Genomic DNA, 16,473 nt, shown 5'->3' with positions numbered 1-16,473 from the left:
TCGTTTGCTGATTGTACATTTTTATTATGTGAAATAATTATTTTTCTTTCTTTTTTAACAGAAATAAACTATTCATTCATTCATACACGTAATTTCAAGGACAACTATTGTAATTTATATTATATATATATTTATATTTTAGTTGGAATTCCAATATAAGTATAATATAATAAGTATAATATATATATATATATATATATATATATATATATATATATATATATATATATATATATATATATATATATATATATATATATATATATATACCTCAGCCACGAGGTTCTCCCAGTCTTTGAGCTCACCTGCCAGCTGGGCTACACGGTGACTCTGCATTGCGCTGACTTCTCCTCAAAGCGGAGACGCTCAGTCTGCAGCAGCTCTTCTGATGCTTTCAGAGCTGCTGCCATCGTGCTGGCCTCCACTTTCTGCTCCTCAATCTTGGCCGCATCCGATCTGTTCCGGGTGCGCCTCCGCTCGGCCTCCTTGTTTTGGTTGGTCACCATGACCCTCAGCTGGGAATGGTAATACATGCGGGCTTGTATCAGCTCCGCTTTGAGCTCCCTGATGCTCTCCTGTTCCTTCCTGGTGGGGGGCCACACACCCTGACAGATGCAGGGGGGCACGCACCCTCATGTCTGACTCTGCAGGGGGCCACACACCCTGCCAGATGCAGGGGGGGCATGCACCCTGATGTCTTGAGATGCAGGGGGGCCACACACCCTGACAGATGCAGGGGGGCACACACCCTGATGTCTTGACCATGACAGCCCATGGGATCCTTCCAATTTAGCTTTGATCAACCTGTTCCATGTGACATTCGCGTATTCTATTGTTGCTGTTGGATATGTGTATTCTATTGTTGCGGTTGGATATGTGTATTCTATTGTTGCGGTTGGATATGTGTATTCTATTGTTGCTGTTGGATATGTGTATTCTATTGTTGCGGTTGGATATATTCTATTGTTTTGTTCATTCTATTGTTCATTGGATACCGGTTTGTGGAACCGCAGCTCGGCAGTCAGCGGGAATGGTGAGGCGGAACTGAAACGCTGCGCTGTAGTTTCTTTCAGAGCCTCCGAAACGTCACGGACGACCGGAAGTGGTCGCAAATTTAAACCGCCGTCACAGCAACAACAAGCGCGTACTTTCACTCCACGGGCTGTCTGAGGAATCACTAGTTAACGAAGAATTAAACTCAGCTCTTACAGAGGGTTTCTCTGAGGTGATGTATGCACTTGTGTTTGGTGTTTATCTGTGTCACACCGCTAGCTACTCTTTCTATCGCTGCCGGTTTTGAAGCTGACTATTACCTGGAAAACAATTGGTCATTCGTCATAACGATGGTCTAAGATCTAATGTTAACGTTACTTGTAAGGTCCAAAATGAGTCGCATTAGTTGAGGCTGCATGGGGCTTGTGTGTGTTTTTTAAATACATTTTTTGATGCTTCACATTTCAATCTAAATATGCAGTCTTAAGGACACACGTTAGGCTCGTTGGAGATGAACTTCGCCTGTTAGACGATCTGTAGTTTGCGACCAAGTTCGCATTTATTTATATTTGTTCATAAATATCATAAATGTATAGCACATTTCATACACAAGGCAGACTCAAAGTGCTTCACATCATAACATGTCATACAATAAAGTGAACAAAATAGAAGAATTAAAAGATAAGGCAAAATTAAAATGCATTACAGAAAGACAAGGACGATAAAAACATATTTGCAATAATAAAAAAATAAACATTTTATTCTCATTAAATGTCTTTTTTTATTCTGACTTACAGTCCCGAACTCCCAAATATTCAATTTACTTTAAGGCCACGAGAAAATTCCCCCATTTTAAGAACATGGAGAATTTGGGGTATTTTTTTATTGTAAAAAAAGACCTTTAATTGATCATTTAGTTATAAATTACTAATGTTTTCAGCTCTAGTTAAAACAAATATTTATCCTCAAAACATTGCATGACTTTACTTTTGTCCAATACTGAAGGCCTGGTGTACAAGACTTGCACCCAATATAGATTAACTATTGAATATATTATTGTACACAGAAAGTGTTAAGTAACTAAACATTTATTGTGCTTCTCGTTGTTCAATTTGCAGGTATAAACCTAACCGTAGCGGTCCAAGCTGACTGCAAGGCTATGGAAGAAGAAACAAAGATGGCTGAGACAGAACAAGGAGATGTGGCGAGCGATGAAAGGGAGTCCACTGGAGAAATTTCAAACAGTCGGGTTAAAAGAGGAAGGGGGAGGCCACAAGGTTCAAGGAAGTTGAAAGTTTCTGTTACAGACGTTAACCTAGTGGTTTCAGGCATCTCCAACGGAGGGTCCACACAGTCCCCGAGAAAAAGAGGGCGTCCGAGTCTTGCGAAACCCGCCGAGCAGGAAGGATCAGGAGACGACCGAACTGATGATTCTGTGCAAACTTCCGACTCCAAGAAAGAGGCCAGTAATGCAGACGGATCTCCTAAGAGGAGAGGTAGGCCAAGAAAGTCTCTCAGCAAAAACCCCTCTGAGAAGGCTGATGTCAATGTCTTACCCAACGGTGGCTCTGATGAACCAAAAGCGAGAAGGGGCCGTCCAAAAGGATCCAAGAAACGCCAGTCAGAAAGTTTAATCAGTGAAGAGAATGAAGGTAGTTCTGTAACACAACAGAGACAAAGACGCTCTCTCAATAAGAAACCCAGGCTGGAGACAGCAGGGAGGCGTTTGAGTGGGCAGGTTGCAGCGAAACCTCATAGAGGGAGGGGAAGGCCAAGAAAAATGATTGTACAGAAAGGCAAAGAAGAACTGGTCTCTGGCTCCCAGCCAGATACGAGGGGCAGGGGTCGACCAAGAAAACAACCAGCCAAAAGGGGAAGGCCAAGGAAGTACCCTCTGCCGTCGCCTGAGGAGCTGAAAAAGCCAAAAGTATGGAAACCTCTGGGAAGGCCAAGAAAGTACCCCCGTGTTGAACCTCCAGAAGGCTCCCTTCCAGCCCCTCGCAGAAGCCGTGGTCGGCCTTGCAAGGCTGAGTCCAAGAAAGGTGCTCACTTGCGCATGAGTTCGTCTGCCTCCTCATCTTCACCGGCCAACCCCAATGTTGGATCCCCGAGAAAAAGAGGCCGTCCCCCAAGTGCTGCGAAAAAGGATGCTGCCCCCCGGCGTGGAAGGGGCCGCCCTAAAGCTCACACAGGCACGCCCATCGAGCATGACTCTGGGGCGGCCATCGAACACGACTCTGAGGACAATACTGAGGAATCGATCATCGATCAGGACACAAACTTTGAAGTCAGTAACCAGGCTTGATAAACCATCCTGGTATGTCCAAAAAGTTGCTGTAGTAGTTGCTGTTGAAAACGTAGGAAACAGTCTTGTCAACAGATGTTTTTAACATGTCAGTTGGGTAGGCTAGATATTCAGCAGCTGTTTCCTGACTAACTTGTCCATGTTGTTATACTGTGCTTTATTTTTTTAAATATTTTATGTATCATCTGAGCTATCATATTTAATTTAACTTCCAGATGTAGTATTTGTTTGTAGCTAAAACAGTTCCTGGGTAATGACTTGGAAGGGAGAGAAAAAAAGTCTAAACAAAACGGTGAAACCAAAGCCAATGTTTTGAAATCACATCCGGGCTGGCCTCTCTTCCACTCAATTCTCTAACTACAATCTCCCATTCTGCATTTCTTTCATCGCTATTCCTGGAAAATACAATGTTTTGTTTGTTTTTAACCTCCAATATTTTAGGAAAAACTGGTCAGCCATCATCATTTTCATCAACTTCTCATATAGTCATGTAAATGAACTGCGTCTTTGAAATGAAAAACATGCATCTGTTAATTGTATCATCCACATGCACTTAATCAAACCCACATGGACTTATAAGACCTGAGGGTGGCACTAATGCAATGTTGTGGACGGAAAATGGCGGAAAACCTGAAAGCCGAAGAAGAAGGTTGAGTTATCCCAGCAGCAGCCGGGGGGAGTCGTCTTTATTCATCCGTGGAGTCACTCAGCAACGACGTTGAGGCGGAACCGAAACGCTGCTCTGTAGTTTCTTTCCGAGCCGCTCAAACTTCACGGACGGCCGGAAGTGGTTGCAAATTTAAACAGCGACCACAGCAACAATAAGCGCGTACTCTCACATCACGTGCCGATTTGGTCAATCGATTATTTAAGAAGAAGTAAGCTAAACTATCAAAGAGCATTTCTTCAAGGTGAGGTGTGCACACTGTTAATTGTGGTATTTTACCCGCTGTCACTCCGCTAACTACTCTTTCCGTCGATGATGCTGACTATTACCTGGAAAGCAATCTGATAGTCATAGCGATTGTCTAAGGCCTGGGCTTCACTAACTTTGCTTCACTAAAAATCGAGAACGCGTGGCATTCTTATGAATTAAAAAAAACCTAATTTACAGATGTTTCAATGTGCAACATTAGCTATGCAGCCTAATATGCGCATTTATCATTTGCATGTTATTTATATCCTCCCACCTTTGCAGGAATGTATTTCAGGAAATAGTCGTAGCCGTGCAACACCTACATTTGATTAAATGAGACGAAATGTAAACATGCAACGATATTTATTACTTTCCAAATAATTTTTAAAAATACGCACATATATATGCTATTTTACTCTGCGGACTAGGTTATTTTTTTGTCGATTGTATGGGTCCTCTTCCTTTGTTAGCAAAAGAGTAATAGCATTATTTAAGAGCCAAAAATATGTTTATCAGGAATAATAGTTTCTCTGAAATATAGGGCGTTTTGAGGCTGTTATGAGTGGCTCAGCGAGGCATTTGAAAAGAATAATCTCTAGATCTAGATAATATGCAGACTTGTAAATCAAATATAAACACTGTAATTACATCAGTGCGTTGGTGAAAATCATATTCAATGTATCACATATTTTGACCATATTAATGTGGATGTTTAGTTTTCCACATCATAACTCAAATGTAGACATACATCCTAAAATATAATTGTTGCTTATTAATATAACAGTTTATTTCTGCCAAACAAGTTGCAAGAGAAATGTGCTCAGTCTCTCATTGCAGTATTTTTTTTTACCAAGGCCCTTTAACATTGTAAGAAGTTTTTCATGTTTTCAAGACATGTTGTTATTTCTATACATCATGTTATTAAGGTTTAACAAAACTGTCTAAATTTATAACAATAACGTGTCATACAACGGGACCTTCCAGTTATTACTCAATCAGTTCTCGAATAAACAATTATTTTTTATTTATTGATTAATCTGCTGATTAATTCATTTTTACATTATTTGACTAATCCTTTCCTCGAATAAAACAAACAAATCTGTAAAAATACACATCACAATATCCTCGCACACTAGGTGACCTCATTAAATGTCTTTTTTATTCTGACTTACAGTCCCGAACCCCCAAATATTCAATTTACTTTAAGGTCACAAAAAAATTCCCCCATTTTAAGAACATGGAGAATTTTGGATATTTTTTTTATTGTAAAAAAGACCTTTAATTGATCATCTAGTTTTAAATTACTAATGTTTTCAGCTCTAGTTAAAATTGTACACAGAAAGTGTTAAGTAACTAAACATTTATTGTGCTTCTCGTTGTTCAATTTGCAGGTACAAACCTAACCGTAGCGGTCCAAGCTGACTGCAAGGCTATGGAAGAAGAAACAAAGATGGCTGAGACAGAACAAGGAGATGTGGCGAGCAATGAAAGGGAGTCCACTGGAGAAATTTCAAACAGTCAGGTTAAAAGAGGAAGGGGGAGGCCACAAGGTTCAAGGAAGTTGAAAGTTTCTATTACAGACGTTAACCTAGTGGTTTCAGGCATCTCCAACGGAGGGTCCACACAGTCCCCGAGAAAAAGAGGGCGTCCGAGTCTCGCGAAACCCGCCGAGCAGGAAGGATCAGGAGACGACCGAACTGATGATTCTGTGCAAACTTCAGACTCCAAGAAAGAGGCCAGTAATGCAGACGGATCTCCTAAGAGGAGAGGTAGGCCAAGAAAGTCTCTCATCAAAAACCCCTCTGAGAAGGCTGATGTCAATGTCTTACCCAACGGTGGCTCTGATGAACCAAAAGCGAGAAGGGGCCGTCCAAAAGGATCCAAGAAACGCCAGTCAGAAAGTTTAATCAGTGAAGAGAATGAAGGTAGTTCAAATAAGAAACCCAGGCTGGAGACAGAGGGGAGGCATTTGATTGAGCAGGATGCAGCGAAACCTCGTAGAGGGAGGGGAAGACCAAGGAAAATTATTGTACAGAAAGGCAAAGAAGAACTGGTGCGTGGTTCCCAGCCAGATAAGAGGGGAAGAGGTCGACCTAAAGGCTCTTTAAACAAGAAACCACCTGCATATAAGGTGCACGGAAAGGTGAGCCAGCTGAAGAGAAGCTCTCCCACAAAAGGGAAGCGTGGTCGACCAAGAAAACAACCAGCCGAAAGGGGAAGGCCAAGGAAGTACCCTCTGCCGTCGCCTGAGGAGCTGAAAAAGCCAAGAGTATGGAAACCTCTGGGAAGGCCAAGAAAGTACCCCCGTGTTGAACGTCCAGAAGGCTCCCTTCCAGCCCCTCGCAGAAGCCGTGGTCGGCCTTGCAAGGTGGAGTCCAAGAAAGGTGCTCACTTGCGCATGAGTTCGTCTGCCTCCTCATCTTCACCGGCCAACCCCAATGTTGGATCCCCGGGAAAAAGAGGCCGTCCCCCAAGTGCTGCGAAAAAGGATGCTGCCCCCCTGCGTGGAAGGGGCCGTCCTAAAGGTTCGGTCAACAAAAATAAGTGTGCTTCGCCTCCTGTTGGAGCGGAGCCTGAAGCAGCGGAGGTGGAGGATCCCGCAGAGACACCCATCGAACAGGAAACGGCGGCCATCGAACAGGAAACGGCACCCATCGAGCAGGACCCGGAGACGCCCATCAAACACAACTCTGGGGACAATACTGAGGAATCGATCATCGATCAGGATCAGCTTTGAAGTCAGTAACCAGGCTTGATAAACCATCCTGGTCTGACCAAAAAGTTGCTGTAGTAGTTGCTGTTGAAAACGTAGGATACAGTCTTGTCAATGAAAACCGATGTTTTTAACATAATGTCAGTTGGGTAGGCTAGATATTCAGCAGCTCTCGTTCCTGACTGTCTTGTTCTATTGTGCTTGATTTTTTTTTTTAATGCATTATTTCTTCCATCTGAGTAAGCAGTAGTACTAATAATCTTTAACTTGAACTGGCTTGTCGCGTTTATTATCATATACTGATTTTTTTTCAGTTTTCCTTTAGCTTCCAGATGTAGTGTTTGTCATTTTTATTGTAACTGTAAAGCTGTTGCTGAGAAATTATTTCAAAGGTAAAATAAGTTGACAAATTTTGAAAGAAAAAAAAAAGTCTTGACACCTCTGGGTTGGCCTCTGTTCCACTTGCTTTTCTAACTCAATACAACCTCTCTCGCTGCGTTTCTTACTTCTTAAAAAAATAATTGTGTGATCCTGGGATTTTTTTTTTATAGTAACAATGTGAAATAGAGAATTATCATGTGAATATGCAGCTTGCCTCGGCTTTAGAGAGTGAGTTTCAGCAGGTTGTTTAACTCTCCGGCCGCAACTACAGTTTCAGCTCACTCGTCACTTACGGCGTCGGCAGCGGTAACAATTGTCTTAAAAGCCATGTACAGAGTAGACGAACATATTTAGGGTGTAGCTGTTGACCATAGTGGAGCGTTTAGCAGCTCAAGAACCAGATACATCCCTCAGGTGTTGGTAGAGACCAAAAGTGGAGCTAAAAAAGAGGGAAGGATATTATTGGCGACAAAGAATACTCCAAATGAATGGAGGTGTAACGATTCATGCGATGCATCGATGAACCTGGAAGTTGCACGTTTTATCTGGCTTTCTATTGAGAATCTGTGAGGAGAGTTTGAGGGCTTGAGAGATAATTTCCTCAGTGCTATTTCACAGGTTCTTTTGTTTTTATTGCCTTATTTGCCAAAGCTTTGAATGTACCATCAGTTACTCGGCTCAATGAGTTGTCCTGTACAGGTCAGCCTCTCAACTTTTACTTAACGTGTTCCCCATCAGGACTAAAAGCTCTGTATGAAACGCTTTCCCGCTGCCCACGTTGACTTTTTTTACTTTCAGCTGTTGCTACGGTTCTCCACTTTCCCTAAATGTTAACGTCTGAAGCCTTTTCTTTTTTATATATATAACTTGGGTCTTATGAGATTAAATGTATGTGATGGGTTTGATTTCATAAACATTAATTTACATGTTTTCTTTGCACCATGTTTAATAATTGTGTGACATGACTTCATTACATACTGTATAACAGCTTAACAGTTGTGTCGGACTATTAAAGTTTCTAATGCCAAATTGTTATTTGGTTTTGTACAAATCAAACGTGGATCTCGGGATTGTGATGTCAAATCATTTTAAGTGGACATATTTGGATTTTGTCTGTTTTGGAACAAGAAATGAATAATTTGTGAGATTACGCTCTTGAAATAAAATGTTGATCTTGCTTGACAGTTAACATAACTTTATTTTTTATTTATTTTATTTAACCTTTATTTAACCAGGAAAAGACTCATTGAGATTAGAAATCTCGTTTACAAGAGTGTCCTGGTCAAGACAGGCAGCAGCATTATCATACATACACACAACTACAACACAAACATTGAAGACACAAAAACAGCAACATTTGAAGGTCAGCTACAGTAATAAAAAGCCTCAGGCAAAACAACTACAACCAGATGTTTCTGCCTCCAGGTCATCCAATTTCACCTTAAAAGAGTTCAACGAGACAAATTCATTGTGCTTCAAAGTTTTTTGTAACATGTTCCAGGCAGAAGGAGCAGCAAATCTAAAAGCTTTCTTTCCCAGTTCAGTTCTGACTTTAGGGACAGACAGCAAGGACAAATCCTGAGACCGAAGATTGTAAGAACCAGCATTACTTCGGTTAATGTAGGACAAAAGGTAAGAAGGAAGAAGGTTTTGATTTAGTGTTTGGTAACGGCATGACCTTAGTTTTGTCAGCATTTTAAAACAAGTTTTAAATCATACAAATGTTCTTGAACCGTGTTAAAAGCAAGTTGCGACTGGGAACTCCGTGATGTAAGCAGATACATTCTTTTGCAATATTTATTTTGCTGTAGTTTTTACTGGTAGGAGCTCCACCCTCACCGGTCCTGTTTGATGACTTAACTGAGTCAAGCTGAGGCAAAGGCCGAGTCTGTTTGGCGGATGAATCACTTCAGACTAGAAAACCGTTGCAAAAAACAAAACAATATTGTAAAAAAATTGACAGAGAACGATTAGCATTGTTTGTTATGACTAACCCATGATAAAGGAGTGTTCATTTTTCATATTTACCTAATTGAATGTGGTTTAGTATACAATACTTAGCTGTATAGTCTCTTTGCAATTTATAGCAGTTTTACTCAGATGCACACATGAATGCAGACAGTAATGTACTGTTTAGGTTCCTGCTTGTTAATTATCAGACAAAAAATAAACATCAAGACACAAAAAAGAAGGGGCGGGAACCAGCTTATGTAAGCTTACATCCAATTTGGAAAAGATGCCTGGATTTCTTGTATGCATATATTTTTTTAATAGGTGCACATTATAACTGGGTAAGGGTTAAAAAAAGGCTTTTTTAAATTTCATATTGACTTTATTTGGGAGCAAACTTGTTTTAATGAAGCACAAACTACTAATTCAAGATTGCACGTTTTCATGACATCACCAAAAAACTACAAGCTGGGAGGAAATGGACTACAACCAGAGAATGACGTCAAACTCGACAAAATGCGGGCGGAACGAAGCGGAGTGATACCTCTCTGGTATTTCCTGCTCTGTGTGGGAACCGCAGCCGGTCACACCTGCCAGGTAACTTTCTTGCTTCACCTGCGGCGAAGAGGAAACACGCGAAGAAGTGAGCTCGCTGCTTTTAGACAAAGTTACTGGTTGTTTCTGCGATGTGACCGGAGTGAAAGCAGGTAGGTCTTCAACCTTCAGTGTTTCTACCTGTTTCACACGTACGCGAGTCGTAAATAGCGACACCGAGTTCGCTAAACAAGTTTGGACTCCAGCCAGAAAGTGAAGTCCTAGTCCTAGACTAGCAAACAACAACACACCATGAAGTTGGTGAACAAAGATCCGTTGTTAAACTGTAAAATCCTCCTGTTGAGGCGTCAGGTAAGGTAATTTAACAGAAAATACAGGTGAACAGACACCAGGTGTTTCCTAGGTAATCCATGTGTTTTATTACAACCACGTTTTATATCCTTCATCAGTAACAACAACAATGTTAATATTAAGGGTGTTTCAGCTATGTTCCTTATAGTCATATTGGTAACAGGCGAAGTCCAGGCTGCTGTCAGAGAGCAGGAATGCAGCCGTGTTTATACAGCTTGTTACTTACTTCATGGCCCAAATTAACCTGCCCTTTTTTTCCCTGTTAATAATTGGACAGTTAGAATAATATTACTGATAGCACAACGTTGGACTGGATGCACTTGTAGCTACAAGTGGAAGTGGGATCTAGATAGTTTTAGAGAATAAACACCCCTATGTTGTCTGTCAAATATTCCCCTGCACATTTTAAACAGTTTAGATGTACGTTGACGTAGTTTGAGGTGTCCATGTTGGTGAGATGTTAATGTTGGTATTTTAAACTCAGGGAGACGAGGCCTATAGGGTTTGTGCAAGTGGTAGAAGTAATAGTGTAAAGGTTTGTATTGTATTATGTCTTGGATTTCTATTTATTGAATTTGGAATTGCAGTGAAGAGAAGAATTGACCCAACAAAGACTAATTTTTCAAAAACAATAATTACTTTTATATTTTTTATTTAGCAGGGACTATGCACACATTGTTTTGTACCAGAGCTAAAAGCTAACTTCCATCTGTAGTGTTCTTTCTGGTTTGGAGCTGAAAACCCGACTTTTTATTTATTTTGAGAGTATATTTTACCAAGATGGATTATTGTAATTTCCTTGAAGAAAATACCTAAGAAATAAAACCACTGTAATCTTAGAGCCAGTGAAAAAGTCCAAAGATATTTTCATAATAATCGTATATATATTTCACCATCCAATCAATTCTTAAACTATAACACATGTATTATATTTCTAGCGATCTTTGTTGTGTAATTTCTCTGCAGCACAAACACATACACGTTGTTGGCCTGTGCACTGGAAGGACAAGCCTTACAGAGCAACACACCCATGATAGACGGTGAACTTAGATTTTTTTTTTTTTGTGAAGCTGAAGGTGGAGCAGGACATTGTTTTTAAACGTGGTTGTATCTTTTTTTCCCCCTCAACAGAAATCGGAGATGATAAAAATGTTTAACAGCTGGAAGAAGCTTTGCTAAAAGTCAGACTCTTGACCTTGCATCACGTATTGACTAAGAAGAAAGAAGATTGAATTTAAAATGTCTGACGTAGGTGGTTTAACCACTGATTTAACTGGAAATGTGGCACTTCCACCTGCAGAGCCACAAATAGCAGGAAGTAAAAAGCCAGGCGAAAGTAACAGCATAGAGGAAAGACGGGAGTTTCCAGACAAGGAGGAGGAAGAGGAGGAGGAAGAGGAAGAAGTAGAGGAGGAGGAGGAAGAGGAAATGACCAGCTCTGCTCATCTGGAGCCGAGCACTCTGCCATGGCCTGGAGACAAAGACAAAAGGCCTCAGACGGACAATGACGATGGAGTGTGGTCAGAAAAGGGATTTTCTGAGCCCAAAGAGAGGGACACGGCGATCAGCGGTGGAAGCCAGGACCTGTCGGAGGAGCACAGTCAGGGAGAGACAAACAAGAAGAACAAGTGGAGGGAAAGCATGCCTGAAGGTGAGAGGTGGAGGGACGATGAGATCGATGCCCAGCGGGACGATAAAGGAGATGATGGCTCACAGGCAGATGATGAAGAGGAGGAGGAGGAGGAGGAGGAGGAAGAGTCAGATTGGATGGCAGAGAAAGCTGCTCTGGGTTTCACTCCACGTGTAACAATTGTGCGTCCGTCCAGCAAAGAGCTTCCTGAAGAGAGCAGGCTGTTCATGGAGAAGGAGCCACAGACGGAGCCCGATTCAGCAGCACAGTTTTATCCAGAACCGGCACAACAATACGACAAGTACTGTGAGTATAAAAACACAAACGGGACTTTACTGCATCTGGTACCATATTTATTATGCATGGCACGAAGAGAGACAGTAATCAACTCTAAGGACAAGCATCATTTCATGTTGAAAAACCAATAAAAGCCTGCATTAGTTTACTTTGCAGCTGAAAGCAAGGACTGTTGTGAAAACTCAAATTGCATCAGCAATATTCTTATCGATTTTAATGCTTTTTGGCTGCTGAATCTTAAATCTCAGATGTTGGCGCAACTTTAAACAAGCCAACAAGAGTTTTCATAACATTTCCTTCTAACAACTGCATAGAAGACATGTTGACCTGTCACAGGCGTTTCAATAGGTGAGAGAGATGACAGGAAATGGGGGAAGAGACAGGAAATGGCAAAGGTCTTGGGCTCGACTCAGACCAGGGACGTTGCGGCTCATGATTGGTGTCTTAAACCCCTCGGACCATCCAAGCATCAGATTTCTTAATCCCCTAATCCTTCTTTATTAACTGTTTTCCTGCCCAAATATCCTCTTTCAACAGCATTTAAATCAAATCAAGGCCAGATTGAGTAAGATTATCATGAAAACAGAGGCTCACAAACTACTAAATCCTGTTTTATTCTTTTGGGAATAAGTGGGGACACATAATTGATGCCCCCTTATCGCTCTAGAACAGACTAAATCGGGACTCATCGCACCACATGATCCTTTTCATTGCTCCAGAGTCCAGGGGTTTCCTTAAGCCGTGAGTTCTACTGTTGATCTTTTACCATTTTATTTCACCAAACGTTTAAGTGATTTGCGATCACATTCACTCAGAGTTCTTCCTCGAAGATGATGGTTCACCACTATCCTTCCAGGTTTTAATAATGAGTCGGACAGTTCACAACCCATTTTTAGTATTTTCAGCAATCTTCTTAGTTGTTTTCTTCGCATAATGCAGGCCAATAACTTCTGAATAACATCTATTTCTGAGTTAAATCCAAGAGGTGGCTTCTTTTTTGGCCAGGCAGGGTAATATATTTGAATAAATGTTTAGCTTCTTCCTTGATGATCTGAATAAGTGGCTGAATTTGTTGTTAGTTGCTTTTTAGAAATACAGTCACTTTAAGCTTAACTGTCACAGAATAGACTGGATCTGAGACTGACATGGCCGATTGAGGCTGAACATCGCCCGATGCATCACTAGTTCTAATCCAAACACGCTAAACTTTTCTCTTGTTAAGCAATTAAGTTGTGGCACACAGATTATCTTTTTTTTCTCCTTAATCAGCTATAATTACATGTCGTGAGTTGAGATGAATCATGCTTTGACTTCATTCTCACCCTCTTTGTCTCGCCGTCACCGTGCTGCCTCAGTAAAGACAGAAATGAATGACTGTGTATCCTTCCTCAGACCTGTGCGAGCAGTTTTGCAGTGAGAAACTGAAGCTGGCTCTTGCTCTGGCGGTCGCAGGGCTCCTCTTCCCTCTCGTGGTGTGGGGAGGTTATACCCTCCTTCCCTTTGACTCACCTTTGCTGATGAGTACCCCCCTCAGGGTGGTGTACACTCTACGCTGCTCCTTCTTCGCCATCATCCCCATCATGCTTGGTAAGACCTCATGTATTAAATTGATCAAAATACTATAGTTGAAAATGAACACTGTAAACCAAAAACACTAAACATCTCTCTGCAGGTGTGGTGGTGCAGGGCGCGGCCCGGCTGCGCTACAGCGTCCTGAAGCCCCTTTATCAGAGTAAACTGGTGAACACAGAGGTGGCCGTGCACTGGCACTACGTCAACGAATCGCTGGCCCTCTTCCTCTTCTTCTTCCTGCAGCTCGCTGTCATGGCAACCTACATCAGCCAGGACCTGGTCAAACTGGTGCCGCTGCTCACAATCATATTTGTGTTTGGCAGGTATGTGCAACGGCTGCCACACGTTAAATGTTTAGGAGCCAAACCAGGAACGGGTGAAGGGATAGATGATTGTGAATGTCGTGTTTGTTATTAGAGGATGCTTTAACAATAGACTTCCCCTACTTATGCATAAGAGTTTCACAGTGCTGACAGACAATTCTCATAGTCATTTTAAATAAAGTCACATTTCCACTGACACAAATTAACTGGTTAAACTGGAGGTGTGTTTGATTCTTATTTGCAACTAAGTTCCATAATCATCTCCGATACAGACTCAAAAACACAGTGTGCATCATATCATTTATAATGTGTGTTGTTTCCTGTGCTGCAGGCTGATCTACTGGCTCTGCCTCTCTCTGGGCAGCAGCATTAGAGGCCTCGGCTTCGGCTTCTCCTTCTTTCCAATACTGGTCATGCTGGGCGCCAACCTTTACTATGTCTGCTCTTCAGTCGGACAAGGGGCAGTTTTTGACGTGGAACCACCCGTGACCGCTCCTGCTCCCAGGCAGAATTGGTGGGGCTGAAGGCCGCTGAGGAGTTAAGAGACGACAACTTTAAACACCTTTTTTAATTTGACACAACACTCAGACAACTTCACTCAATATTTTGGTGCGCTGTAAAGCTGTAATCCTTCAGATTTCAGGTTGATTCTGCATCACCTGTCGCTGTTACCATGGTAACGGCAAGGGCAGTTTAGTTCTACAACACATTGTCCATGAGCAGCTATTTTTATTATGAAATTAATAATAAGCTGTCGAAAATACTCCCCAAAGTGACCGTTGTCTTGTTTTGTAGGCACATATTTGGTCACAATAAAAGCCATTGCATGATTCTCCAACTGAATACTTTTAATGTGAAGCGGCAACAGTGAGGCAATGTGCATTTGGCATTTATCATTTCCTGTGAGTGCCTTGTCAGGGATGGCAGATTCTGCCACTCGCATTAAAACATAAATAATATTTCAAAAAACTATGATTACATGAAAATCTCAAGGATTCTAACTTTTAGTGTTTCATAATTTCTTTGGCCTTTTTCAACAAAGAAACGATGATGGCATGAAGCAGGTTTTGGGATATTCTGTAGCTAAAATCTATGTAAAAAATTAAGAAATCCAAAAATATTAATTACGAGAGGAAGTTGGAAAAAGTTTACATACAACAAGAAAGCTCTTTATGTACATGCACATAAAAAAGGAATGTGGTCTTAAGAAGGGTTCTTTTTCAGTGTCTTTGCTAATTTTTAACATCTTCAGTCAGAAATCAGTAAACAGTCTGAACCGTTTTATCTTGATGACAAAATCAGGTTTCAGAAGTGAGAAGAATTTCAGTTTGAGGCATTCAGTGTTTGCTGGATGTGATGCAGTTAGCGTCACTAAGAAGCACAGTATCAAGAGAGATGGATATCAAAAGTATGTTTTTATATGAGTTTGAATTATCAAATTGTTTATGAATTTCCATTTTTATTTTGTTTTCACGCAACTGGCACCAATGGTAATCTTTAAATGTTGTATTTATAATTGAGACTGTTAAATGTATCTTTGTTTTATTGATAAAATACTTTTCTTTGTTTATAGCACCATAAGTTGTCTATTTTTGGATAGTCTCTTTTCTTTCTTTTGAAAGAACCTTTTTTCAATGTTTGAGTGAAGTATTTGAGACTTTGAATGAGTTCAATAAAGCAACAACACTTATGATACTCAACATTGAGGTCCAAATGACCAACTAAGGCAAAGTTATAAATTCCTCTGACATTTTATGAGGCAAGTTTTCAACAAGATCAAATTCATTGTCCAAATTCAAAACCTGAAAAATTCAGCCAGTCTTGAACCATAACACATATGGGCAAACTGCACAGGGGAAGAAAAATAAATACAGTGTCATGGTCAATTTCACAGACAAGGACCAGCTGTCACAGATTTTATATATACTTTTTTTTATACTTTTTTCAAAATACTACTTTTTTCATCACTTTGTAAGACATAATGTACTGACTTTTTTCGACATACTAAACTGACTTTTTCATTACTTTTTTTCGACATTCTATACAATAAAGTCATAGAATAGTATCTCAAAAAAGTTATAGTACAGTGTGTCAAAGAAGTGATGAAAAAGGTCATAGTATAGTATGTCCAAAAAGGTCATAGTATAATGTTGAAAAGATTCATGATAAATTAATGAAAAATATAATGGGGAAAAAAATGATGGAAAAAAACAACCCGGTCTCACAGACATCCGTGAAATAGCCACGGACCCTTTACTCAAAATCTGTGACAATATAACGGAAACATCCGAAATTCCGTGAAATGACGGAATCACGCTAACACAAAACAATGCCACTGACCTCCCGTGGTCTACACACAGAATGCCCCGTACAGATAGACTCGATAGACGTGCTTTCTGACTTGGAAACGCAACATTTGAAGCAATATTTAGTTCATTTTCAACACGAAATATATCACCCTGACCCTCACAGTTGTTGAAGGCTCAG

The 16,473-nt window shown here is 40.8% G+C and overlaps 2 protein-coding genes across 4 annotated transcripts; both read left to right on the top strand.

Moving 5' to 3' along the window:
* Window positions 1–1,088: 1,088 nt before the first annotated feature.
* On the top strand, window positions 1,089–8,485 carry LOC311028343 (uncharacterized protein). 3 transcript variants are annotated; one of them, XR_014598709.1, is made up of 3 exons: window positions 1,097–1,225; window positions 2,112–4,209; window positions 5,606–8,485. XR_014598709.1 is itself a non-coding variant. In XM_084032829.1 (2 exons), the coding sequence occupies exon 2, from the start codon at window positions 5,647–5,649 to the stop codon at window positions 6,949–6,951; it is 1,305 nt and encodes a 434-aa protein (XP_083888955.1). In that variant the 5' UTR covers window positions 1,089–1,225; window positions 5,606–5,646; the 3' UTR covers window positions 6,952–8,485. The 3 variants fall into 3 exon arrangements, 2 of the variants coding, with proteins under 2 accessions (XP_083888955.1, XP_083888954.1); XM_084032829.1 differs by lacking the exon at window positions 2,112–4,209 and having other exon boundaries at window positions 1,089–1,225; XM_084032828.1 differs by lacking the exon at window positions 1,097–1,225 and having other exon boundaries at window positions 3,296–4,209.
* A 1,352-nt stretch (window positions 8,486–9,837) lies between these two features.
* tmem79a (transmembrane protein 79a) lies at window positions 9,838–15,561 on the top strand. The gene is made up of 5 exons (XM_084032017.1): window positions 9,838–9,965; window positions 11,296–12,100; window positions 13,484–13,678; window positions 13,764–13,986; window positions 14,318–15,561. Exons 2-5 carry the CDS (start codon window positions 11,404–11,406, stop codon window positions 14,508–14,510), a joined length of 1,308 nt encoding a protein of 435 aa, XP_083888143.1. The 5' UTR covers window positions 9,838–9,965; window positions 11,296–11,403; the 3' UTR covers window positions 14,511–15,561.
* Window positions 15,562–16,473: the final 912 nt, after the last annotated feature.

This window comes from Eutrigla gurnardus, assembly GCF_963514095.1.
Source record: "Eutrigla gurnardus genome assembly, chromosome: 17".
Taxonomy (NCBI): domain Eukaryota; kingdom Metazoa; phylum Chordata; class Actinopteri; order Perciformes; family Triglidae; genus Eutrigla; species Eutrigla gurnardus.
The sequence above is the reverse complement of the archived record's forward strand: the minus strand, read 5'-3'. Positions and strand labels throughout refer to the sequence as shown.

What these genes read in the sequence shown, in the direction of transcription:
- LOC311028343 (XM_084032829.1), top strand. Translation starts at nt 5,647, where the DNA reads ATGGAAGAAGAAACAAAGATGGCTGAGACAGAACAAGGAGATGTGGCG.
- tmem79a (XM_084032017.1), top strand. Translation starts at nt 11,404, where the DNA reads ATGTCTGACGTAGGTGGTTTAACCACTGATTTAACTGGAAATGTGGCA. An exon ending in ACAACAATACGACAAGTACT is followed by an intron (nt 12,101 to 13,483) that starts GTGAGTATAAAA and finishes ATCCTTCCTCAG; the next exon opens with ACCTGTGCGAGCAGTTTTGC. An exon ending in CATCATCCCCATCATGCTTG is followed by an intron (nt 13,679 to 13,763) that starts GTAAGACCTCAT and finishes ATCTCTCTGCAG; the next exon opens with GTGTGGTGGTGCAGGGCGCG.